Raw genomic sequence first — 12,229 nt, 5'->3', positions numbered from 1 at the left:
AGTTAAACATAATATTAATGATTAAAATGAAAAATATGCCTCACATGCGTTATTCTGTGTTGAAATAATAATAATAATATAAAGACCTGAAATAAATGTATTGATTCAGATCTGGAAGCAAAGTGAATCAAATTTAAAATATCAAAAGGTTTGTCTTTGAAGAAACAAAGAGATGGATTAGCCCTCAACTTTGAAAAATAAATTAATGTATTTCTTTATGTCCTATGTAAAAACAATTGCATGGATTTTATTTGTTAGAAACCATTAAGGCAGGGTTGTTTCAAAATGACTGGGCTGTAGTGTGAATTTTACAAGCAAAAATGACAAACATTTACTGGTTTCAGCTTCTCTAATGTGAATATTTGCCACTTTTTGGCTGATTAACCTTGTTTTTTTTCAAGGGCAGAAATTATTGTTTAAATGGGTAGCAGAGTGTTAAAAACCTTCAGTCAGGCTCAAAATAGTGTTGGAGCAGCTCACTTACACAGACTTCAGACAGACTACTCCATAAAAAATAAATAAAATGCTAACAATCAGTCTATGGAAAGATGTGTTTATTTCAAAATATTCCTGTAACACATTTGGGACAAAATCAACTTGGATACAGTGAATCTGATGCTTGGAAACCAGACCAACAGAGACAGTTCATGCTGTACATCAAGAGTTGCTTCAGTAATCAGGTATTACACGAGTCTCTCATCTAAAGTATGTTGTACAGTGAACACCATGTATTATTACTGTAATTGTGGGGTGTGAAATTATTTTGCTCTGAGACTTCAGAGCAGAGGGTTTGCCAAGGACAGGCGGACAGAATTGGCATTCCACGAGAAAAATGGTTGTACGGGGTTTGACTTGAGAATCGTTTTTTGTGAATTGTGTGATTCATCAGAGGAATGGTGGGTCGCAGGGCCCTGGGCGACAGGGACAAGGTGACTGTCACTGACTCATTATTAGGCTCCCCCTGAGATGAAGGCAGCTCGCCTTGGTGCTGACTCACTCTATAACACACAGCCCCCCGTGCCTCAGGGCTCCTGGGAAAATCAGAAAATCGCACTTCCTCTTGTGAATGTAAAGTGATGTCATTATCAGTGCTTTACGTAACTTTGTTTTGTTCTTCTATCTCAGTTTTCTCTAATACAGTACCATGCAGTTTCTATCATCACACTGATACAGTGTTATGTAATGTACATTGAAGCTAGTCTAAATTGTGTAATCTGTCTAGACTTTGTGCCACAGATATTTTATTTTCATACAACCAGGGGTGGAAAGTAACTGAGTGGGAGTACTCTTGTTTCTGAAAGTACATTTTTGAAGGACTTGAACTTGCTCACAATGACAATGCTAGCATGCCGATGCAAAGCAAGTTTAATGTTCAGTGCAAAAAAGTTTTGCTTTAGGTTTAAGGGCTGATGGGCACGTCATCAGTTTTCCAGTTTTTTGATCATAAATCAAAATGTTGAAAAAGGTTTGAATTGATGGTGGCGCTCAAGAAACAGTGAATCACCAAAAGTATTGCAATTAATTCATTCTCAGGTGGCTGTGAATGTTGACGACAATCCAACCAATGGTATTGAGATATTTTACTAAGAACCACAAACATCACCTCCATGATGGCATTAGGGTAAATTAGGTTCACCAAAGTCATCAGGATTCATTGGGATTCACTAACTAAATGTAAATGTTAAGATATTTCACAGGATAAATGAAAACTTTAACCAAGAAATGTCTCACCAAACTCAGTAGGGACTCATCCTCTGGGGACCACACAAAATTTCACTTTAATCCATCCAGTTATTGTTTAGATATTTCAGCTGTGGACTGACTGAACAGAGGACTGGCATGCTCAGTATTTGATGGTTCAAGCGTCGGAAATATGACAATTTCCTGCTTTTCTATGTTGTATTTCAGTATGTTTTGTTGTGTTTTGGTCAGACAAAACAAGAAATCTAAAGCGGTGGGAAATTCAATGGCCATGTTTCACATGCTCTGGAAGTTAGTTGACTAAATAATTAATCACAATGAATCAAAACTGATGGTGGTGCAGCTCGGTCTTCAAATTTTTTAGACATCGCCTACAACTCAATGAAAAATTCAATGACCATTTTTCACATTTCTCTGACATTTTATCAACAGTTAACCAAGTAACTGAAAAGGTAAATCTTATTTTGAAAGCAGTATTTCTTCTTTCACCCCCAGCAGAATTTGGTTGTGTTCAGCTACTTTTGGGATGGTACAGTAGTACTAACACTAGTCACTTTCCACCTCTGTACATGACTGTTTACCAGGGGATGAATCTTAACGTCATTGTGTGCTTCAGAGCAGCTTGTCAGCTCATAAAGGGAATGTCTAAGTCTCTACATTATTGATCAGTGTCTCATCTACTGCCTTACAAATGGTCTCCATCAGCTGTAACTACATGCAGAAATGACTCTGATACATGAATCACAGAGACGAGGACGGACACATCAGGAGTCACAAGTGTGCTTATTCAGTAGGTACAGTAAGTTATATACATACAACATATGTTTTTTTTTTTTTCATACACAGCAGTAAACAGCAGTGCTTGGTGAAAACTAGATGCTTTAGAGGGCAGAGGCGCACATGTAGATGAGTGTGTAAGGCATGACTGGCTGTTCTGGACAGAGGGGGGATCTGAACAGAGCATATCGGGGGGGGGGGGATTAGGGAGGACTGTCTCTCCACTCTCTCCTCACACCACTTCTTTCTCTTTCTCCTCTCCCTCTGTTATTCTCTTTTGTCCTCTGCGTCTGTGCTTCAAACCGGCTCATGTGTTATACTTGCGCATGCTGGATCGCAGCATCAGCGTGCACTCCTGAGGGACCTCTGGGTTTTCAATCATGCGTTGCCACAGCCGCTGTTCCTCCCCATATGAGTCCATCCAGTCTACCTCGTTCCCATAGCTTTTGCCTTCAGGGGAGAAACAAACACAGAAACATTCGTTTTACTTTTTTAGAAATACAGGACTACAGAACCCTGAGGAGATAAACACTCCCTCAGCACTCCATTTAGTTTTTATTATTTGATTAATTGAAATCTGTAGTTAAATCCATAATTGCAAATGAATGGATGAATGAATAATGTTTGTCTCATTCATACAACTGTGGGCTTACAAAGCCAAATCCAGAATGCTGCATGTACTGAACATTTTCAAACTACAAAAGTCCAATCAGGTTTTATACCTTCAAGTCCACAACCAGTATGAATCACAGGAGGAACACGTGTTGTGTAACAGTGGAGAGATCTGAACAAGTATGAAGTAAAGAAGCCAGCATGCCCTCTTTTCCAAGCTTTGGAGAGAGAAAGCCAGTTTAAAGGAACAGCTTTGACATTTGGGGAAATGCTTATCCTCTTTTTGCCCAGAGTTAGATGAGAAGATTGATATAAAATCAAACTTTTCCTTTGTTTATAATTTAATGTCATGTCAAAACTAATTAAAAAAAAATAGTTACAATGTATTATATTGGAGAAATCAGAATACATACCAGTTAAATCGTGTACTTTGCCTTCTTATGGAGGCTTCTGAGACAAAGTTTAAGTAACTTATACACCGAACCATACTTATCTAGATGCCAGAATACCTCGGGCTTTTGTCGACTTCTTGGAAAACAGACACTTATTATATGCACAATACAGGAGAAAATGGGCCTCACTTTCCATTTGTCCCAATTCACACAGCACTCACACAAGCTGTTTTCTCTTTGTACATTTTTCAGTCTGCCAACCTCAATAGCCCAAGGGCAAATACCAGTCTCTCAGTTGTGCAGATAAAGATTTTTGGCTTTCAGACAGAAGAAGATTAACATATGACTTTTGTTTGATATGCACTGGTTTTTATGAGATATTTTCAAGCCAATTTCTTGGAACTTGAATAAGAGCCCACTTCTAAGGTGTACACATAAAATACAGCATTCAGCCCCCTCAAAGTTCTTAAGTTCTCTTCTAAAGCTCTTTAGTCCACAGAGAACTATTCAGTGTTTCAGAGGTTTTACCATCGTATTTGAAATTCTGTGCGAGGCATTGACCTTATGAGAAGAAAAAAGTGTGGAGATGTTTCGCATACTAAGAGAGTCAAACCAAATATTCTTTCCTTGTTTTCTCAGTAGACTACCTTACACAGACCTGTGCCTGCTCCCAGCCTGACCCCTCCCAGAAAGACATTGCTGGCCAGAGCCTCTTTGTCCCACACGGTGAGCTCCAGACAGACATTGTTGAGGTCTCCTGGCTGCAGGCCGCAATAGGTGAAGGTGTGGTTCCACAGTGGGTTCACTGTGCGTCGCTCCACTGCCGTCTTGTGCTTGGTTGATTTGTTGCTGTCAGGGAGCAGGTACCTGCCGGAAAGAAAAGCAACTTTACTACTCAGTACTCAGGCTGTGTTTTTGTAAATCGCATCTTATTCAAAACCAGGGAGCATCTCACCCTTTTACAAAAGGATCAGAGGTGCCTCCAGACTTGACAGCAGTTAGATTTTTGGCTCCCTTGACTAGAAGCTCAACCATGCCCCCTTTAGGCAGAGTGAAGCTGCTCGTCTTCTTACTTTTCAGGAACCCTTTCTTCACTGAGGGAGGCGGGAGGAATGAACACATTATCAGTTCACAGGTTCAGGTCTATTTATGCAACACATGAGAACCAAAACACATTTGTAGTAGTGCTTTACATATGGAAATTATATGCACAGACATACACATGCACTCAGGACATGTACTTATGATAATGAGGTTGTAAATTTCTTTTTAACCAAAAAAATAAATAAATAAATTGAGCTGAATTCAGGTGTAAACAAACCACAAATTAATGTTTTTGAAATGACAAGATGTATACTGAAAGGGGTAAATCAGAATCAAAACAATCAAAATAAACCACAACAACGTGTACGGGAATACAAATATATTTTTTGACAATTCTTAGAATAATCAACTGAAATTTTTTAGTTCCACTGAGGTTGGAAAACCATATAAGGGCTGACCTGACAGCATAAAAAGCTAGACAAAATACAGGCAATGTATAAAACATTTCTAAAAACAGACTACTAAATTAAGGTTAAATGTAGGCTACAATTATAGACAATTAAATAACCTATCAAAGAATTTACAATTGTCTTGAATGTGCCAGAGATGCCAACTGTGATCTTATAATAGATTTTCATTTCATCATTATGAGTTATAGAACTCATAACTAATGCCAAAAATGTCAATTTTTATCAATTTAAAATTAACAGTGATGGGGTCTGAATATTTTCTGAAGTGACTGTATAGCTTCAAATAAATGTTTGAATAAACTGATGCAGAGTATAATGAATATGATACTTTCAGACAGTTTGGAGCAAGATGATTGTAACATGTTTTTACATCCAAAGTAACATGAAACAAATTGCACGGGTTAATACATCATGAATGTACCTTGCACTTGGTCCAGAGGCAGCATGAGGTTCTTCTCTGCAGGTATATACTTCAACACAACTGTCAGTTCTCCTTTATACTGCAACGTGGAGTCTATACTACTCTCCACCTACACAAACACCATTCACAGACTCTCAAACACTTGTCTTGGTAAACACAGATTCACAGGAGAAGAGGACAACGTGTAGATGTGCTGGTTCCTACCTTTGGCTGCAGAGCGTACCACTCCTCTATCTGAGAATCAAACTCCCACGTATCGAAGGTCAGCTCCACTTCTCCGAGGAAGCTGTTGTGTCCAAACCGGTCGTGATGCCACACAGAGACCTGCAGAGTTCGTGTCTCCAGCTGCGAGTGGCTGATAACATACTACAAAACATGAGGAAAAAAAATTATGATGAATTCAGCCACAGGTAGAAATCCTATAATAAACACTGACAGTTGGTGCTTGTTGAGTTTTTCAGCCACTGACCCTCAGATTCTCGTTGAAAACAGGGTTAATGGTGTTAGCCTTAATGCTCGTCTTCCTCTTGCTCTGTCGTGACGTATCTGGCAACAGGTAAGTCTTCACATAGCTGCCATGAAAAAGACACAGTGACTCAGTTGTGTTCCCCAGCATGAGATCCCCTGGAAATTGTTCCCATTCCTACTTTATTACAGCAGATTCTTGCACGTTCAACCATGGATTTCTTTGTCAGTATCAGAGTAATTATTTAAGAATAATATCAATTTTCTTTTATTCAAATGTCTTTTTTTTGGCACAAATCCACCAAATTTGGTCATTAAAACACTGATATGAAGATATCACTGCAGCAGTATATTTGACTGTGAAGTTTTTTGGATGACTGGTTGTCAGGAAAACTGACAGAGAGAGATTCCTCAATTTATTTCAAATTACATCTGCTGTTACCGTGGTAACCATGTTTTCTTTTTAACTGAGACACAACCCTTTCGTGAGATTATTAAAGATCATGCTCTAACATGACCAGCACCACACAAGTTAGCAAAAATGACAATGACAATTACAATAATGCAAAATTTTGGATAGAAAACTGGAAAAGAAATAAGTGTAAATAATAACTATAAAAAGTACACTGTGCATTAAACCTAAAGAAATTGTTCAGTATTTTAGGAAATTCATTTTTTTGCATTCTTATGACACATTAGATGAAAAGGTTGATATTGATTTAGTCTTCACTGATAAATATAATACAGTAATACAGCTCCTACACTGCGATGAACCTGCAGCGTGCCAATATCAGCCGTTACCATCAGCCCTCACAATATATCAAATAAATACTTATAATCTAGGTGTCTGTGTTTAGTGTGTTTGTGTGCGCACTCTTACGCATCTGTGCGTTGCCTCCTCTCGTCTCCCGTTGCCAGGTTGTGACACTCTTTGACCAGGACGCTGAGAGCACCGGTTTTGTAGCTGTAGCTGATGTTCAGCAGGATCTCACCGCTCACTCTGGCGTTGCCATAGTCACCAGTCTCACTGTACATACTCATCATGCTGTTTATACTACTCTGTTGGGGTGAGAGAGGGAGATACGAGAGAGGGGGAGAAGATCAAAGGTAGGAAAAGAGAGTTGAATAAGTAAGAAAAGAAAAGCAGTGTGTGAAGTATAAGCAAAAAAAAAAGAGGGAGAGAAAGATGGAGAAAATAACAAAAGTATGATGAAGTGCTGATGAAATATGGTAGAAATAAAACATTTGCAGCCCCTCATGAAAATAAATGGAATAAAATCTGTTGCAATACACAGTAAGAAAATCTTTACTACTACTGTATACAAGATGATTATATATCGTAGACTTAAAAGACTCAGGGAAGCTTCCCTGGATAAATAAAAGTAAAAAAGAACAAGTAAAACATACAAACACCTCTATAAGAAGATTCACTGTTACATTGTGCATGTCACAGGTTTGCAGATTGTATTATGTCCAGAAATTAGAGTATTATCTGTGTTTCTGGAATGTGCAATAGAGCTCTTTCCCAATATATAATACAATATCTCTTTTATAAATGCATAAGTGAAAGATTAAATTAAAGTTTTTTATTATTATTATTGACATTATATCCATGTGTTTTTTTTTTAACCCTGTCGATCGACCTGCCAATTATGTTCTTGTCCTCTTAATCAATTGGTCTTTGAAATGTCAAAATTGTGAAAACATACCTAGCACAATTTCCAAAAGACTAAGGTGATGTTTTCAACTTATTTGCCAAAAACTCAGAAGACATTCAATTTACTGTCAAATAAGAGACAGAAAAGCAGCAAACCCCCGCAACTGATAATCTGGAACCATGTCATTTTTCTCATGTTTGATTGAAAACTGATTTGCTGTCGCTGATTAATTAACTGCTCAATTAATTCCAGACTCACCTCGGTTCTAATTGTGAGTCATGAAAAAACAGGCAGATTAGTTAATAGGAACATAAAATATACGTGTATAATCAGCAGAACAGGAAAATGAATAAAAAAATAAAAGGTCAAATAAGTGACAAAACTCCAGAAGAGAGCAACTTGTTAATCATGTCGTCTTATTATTGCCAGTTACATGCAGAAAGTTAACTTCCCATAAAAGAGGGAGAGTATTAACCTGGGTGTTGGCAACTGCTGAGGTTCAAAGATTGCCAAATTAAGAAGAAAAACCCATCTTTCCATGACAAACTAGAGAGCGTGAGGACCACATTTTACTACCTCGTATTGTGTACCTGCAAAACCTATTCCATGAACAAAAGACTCCAAACCATTACCACCACAGCAGATAATTACTGTACGTCTGGAAAATTTCTGGGGAAGCAGGCAAACATGACAATTGTGGCTCTGGACAGGATATAACTGGTATAATCCACTGATAATAATATTCCTGTCCTGGGAGTACAGAAATCAAGAAGACAGACAGAATTGAGCCACACTGTGCTCTTTCTACTGGAAAGTCTACCTCATTTATTTCCTGCAGGGAGCCAGTGAGATAAATGGCTGCTTTAATGTGAAGGGCTTAGACTTAATGGAAATAGATTTAGCTAAAATAACATTAAAAAGGAACACAAACTCACACTGAACATGCAGTTTCACTGAAAAAATGGTATATTCCGAAAAAATCTGAATGTGTGCAGTGGCGAATAGAAGTACATGCACCAACGTGGAAAAGGAGACTCACAGTCTCAGCATCCGAGTCGGGGACATTGAGGTACCCCCACCTTCTTTCTGAACCAGGAGTGGAAGACTAGCAGGCGATTTCATTTAAGAACAACAGAGAGAGAGAGATAAAACAGGGGAAGGAATGCAGAAAAAGAAGGAGACGGAGAGAGATCTGAGCTGTTTGATGTGTTAGTGATAGAGGCAGACCCCAAGCACAGACCCCCTGGCCCCTGAGGAGGAGCTGCAGAAACCCTGTCTCCAGCAACACAGCCAGAAACCACATTACACACGGTTACCATGGTGATTATCAGATGAAACCACAGAGATTACAACTCATCTGGAATCGGCTGTGAAATACACATGGATGCACTGGACACACACACACACACCACATACACCACACACACACACACAGGGCAACAGTAAGAATGAGAGAGAAGGGTAGTATATATATATGTATGTGTGTGTTTTGTGTGTGTATTGATAGATAGATAGATAGATAGATAGATAGATAGATAGATAGATAGATAGATAGATAGATTATGATAGTTTTAGCCATGAAATTAGGCTAAAACAATCATGTTCCCCTCAGGAGGAATCCCTAATCTTTTAATTTACTTCCATCATCAGGTGTAAATCTTGGCATTACTTATTTTGATTCAGTAATAACATTTTATAGATTTACAGAGACAAAAAAAGATTTCTCTACAGCCTGAAAAACACTACCTTAACCATAATAGAAACTGCACTGTGAAGTAAGTGGCACTAACACCACTTCAGCTGCGCTTTCATTATCCAGGCAGAGCCCTCCATGAAGTGAATAATGTAACACTGGGCAGAGTACAGTAGAGACAGACTCGACTATCTGTATAATATCCCCCATCACTTCTTTCCACTTCCATTCACACTGCCAACAGCAGCTTGGTGACAGCTGTTATGAGGTGACATGATGAAAGGAACAGACTGGACGTCTGTTTACCTATGCACTTCTCAAATTACACACACACTCACATACACAAAGAGAAACACAAACCTCTGAAGGTAGTGTATGAGTTATGAATTAAGACAATGTAGGATTTTATAGTCGGTTGTGTGACCAAGTCAACTTTGCTCAAGGCGTAAATGTAAACACGGGAAAGTCAAATAAAAAGGGTACATATTTAAAATGTGTGATCGATAGCTTTAGTTTTATGTGCCCATGTTTTGAGATATTCATTATTTCTGCTTCCAAACCAGTGCAACAGATTTCAATTTAATTTGTGGCGTTAATGGGATTGAAAAATTACATTTCAACTCTGGAGCTCTCTAGGAGCTATTTCTGTAGAAAGGGGGAAGTAGTTACAATTAAAGCTGTTCAGAGTGACGTCTGTGCACGTTGCTAAAAGCTGCAGTGAGGGTCATTTGTTGTTAATGTTGAGGAGACGTTTGCTGTTCTTTTGTTTTTATTGAGCTGATAATTGACATCCTTAGCATCTGATCTAAGATAAAAATCAGTGTTCAGAACAGACTGATAAACAAAATTTACAGCTGCATTAATATATATACAATATATTTTAGGATGCCTGGGGGCAGCGAAACAGACTGTAAACACAACACTGTCATATTATTACCCTGCAAAGTTAGCAAACAGCTGTCTACCTTCTCAAACACCAGATATGGAGCAATATTAGTATTCAAGTCATAAATGACAATCAACACATTCAAGTCTGATATTTACTCACATCCTGTGGGAAATATCTTGCTCTTAAGCTGCTAAATGCTCCACTATGTTACCCAGCTAGTCCCTATATGTCAATGTGCTAGGTAGTGTAGGGTGGATTTATCACAGCTATTTCATAGCAAACAGCTGCCTGCTGCAGCTGAAAACAATGACGAGAACAGTAAGAGTGAACATGAGCAGTTGTTAGATTTAGATGTTAAGTCGCCACTTTAAAAACAGTCACTGAATCCATAGTTGATAGACAATTTTTTATAGTTGCAGCTTTAAATATGTTTTTCTTTTCTATCTGAATAGCTGCAGACACCACAAAGGATCAATTAGAAAATAAGTTTTGGTCGTTTCAGAGAATAAACCAAATAGGTTTGACCTTAAATTAATTTTCTACAAATTTATATTCACTATATAACACATTATTCTCTTACACAAAGCAGAAATCCCTCACATTGTCATACTACAAGTCAGTTATGTAAATGCAGCAGGCTTCCTAAGCGTGCTGCATTTACTGTGCTGCAGGTGTTCATGACACAAGCTGTCCCTTGGCCCAGCAGCTCTCACAATATTTACACAGTCAACACTACAGCATACATCCCTAACTACCACATCAGGTGACGGTGAGTGTATGTTTGTATACAGTGTGCGTGTTCATGTTTGTGCTGCATATGAGCATACAGGACTTCCTGGAATCTGTTTTTGATATTTTTGTGTTTGTGCACTAGTTTTAATACAGGTGTTACCGTTGACACTGCGTTGCTGAGGCGTCGGCCGGCAGACTTGCCGTGGGCCGACATCAGGGCATCAATGTCTTCCTCCGCATCCTCGTCAGAAAACTCCTGCAGGATGACAGCGTTCAGATTTAATCAAAGGGGAGATGGCATCTGGGAAGCTGGCCAGATCATCTTTGTACTTTGCACAGTTTTCCCACCCAGCAGCTCTGTGTGGGTGGATGCAGCCAGCTGTCCATAAATTCAATCAGACAAGTCAGGACGAGAGCGTGGTAATTTGTTTACTCATTTATCACGCGCAAAATCATGATGTCATTGGGTTTACAGTAAACTTGTGAGCATGAATGAGTGAGTAGTTTTATGCTTAAAACTGAGTGTGTGTCCTAGTATCATTGTGTTTGTGTTTCCATCAAGCACTTTCAATGAACACGCGAACACTCAGTAAACACAGGGACAAAGCAGGCCTATACTGACCGCCACATCCTCCTCCACCTGCTCTCAGCCTACAGCCGTTTAGACGCTCGTCATGCTCTTTGAAGTGAGCTCTGAAGTGAAATTAACATTCAGCCCCACATCTGACGCATCACTTTGAGCCACAGATCCTAAGCTCGATGTGGACATAGAGTATAGGATGGTAGATGTGTGGATTCACAATGAGAACGGACTGAACAGTGAGTCTGTGCGCATTTAAAACACTCAAAGCTTTTAAGAAATCAATACATATGTGATCAGTGTATGGGGGATACATCTGAAGGAGGAGGAAGGATGAACTGATGCTGCTTACTGTTTCGTTGAGCCCGGGGACCGAACGGCTTCTGAGACTGAAGGGCGTCATCACTGGGATCAGAACCCGGAGCTGACAGGTCCATCTCTGAACGACTGTGATCTGGTGCAGGGGGAGAGAGGTGAGGGAAACGGGCGGTGAAGAGGAGGAGGAGTAAGGGGAAAAAAAAAAAAAAGTAGATGTTGTTTCAAGGGAATGAGGGACCAGAGGGCAAACACTGAAAAACAGAAGCAGACAGTGCAAGAGAGGGTAGAAACTAATCATCGTCACCCATGTTGTCTGCTTTGTGAAGACTGTGGAAGAAGAATGTGTTCAAGTACTTATAGCTTTTGCAGAATTAAAATTTAGCAGAAACAGTTGCCATCGTGAGTTGTCTGAACGCATTACAAACCGCTGTGCTTTTAAACTTCTGTAGGTTAGTTTTGAGAAGAAGATGTATTTTA

General features: G+C 39.1%; 1 protein-coding gene across 1 annotated transcript; it reads right to left on the bottom strand.

Annotated features, from left to right (window-relative positions):
* Positions 1-539: 539 nt before the first annotated feature.
* Positions 540-11,888, bottom strand: LOC108880484 (synaptotagmin-like protein 5; the record flags this gene model as incomplete). Its single annotated transcript, XM_018672022.2, is given in 11 exon segments — positions 540-2,928; positions 4,141-4,349; positions 4,438-4,576; positions 5,418-5,526; positions 5,622-5,783; positions 5,887-5,989; positions 6,763-6,941; positions 8,580-8,645; positions 11,015-11,110; positions 11,787-11,825; positions 11,827-11,888. Coding segments are annotated over 11 exon segments (1,307 nt in total), but the record flags the coding sequence as incomplete, so codon positions are not given.
* Between the last annotated feature and the right edge of the window lie 341 nt (positions 11,889-12,229).

This window comes from Lates calcarifer, unplaced genomic scaffold (assembly GCF_001640805.2).
Source record: "Lates calcarifer isolate ASB-BC8 unplaced genomic scaffold, TLL_Latcal_v3 _unitig_946_quiver_1617, whole genome shotgun sequence".
Classification (NCBI taxonomy): domain Eukaryota; kingdom Metazoa; phylum Chordata; class Actinopteri; family Centropomidae; genus Lates; species Lates calcarifer.
This window is presented reverse-complemented; position numbering and strand designations above follow the sequence as displayed.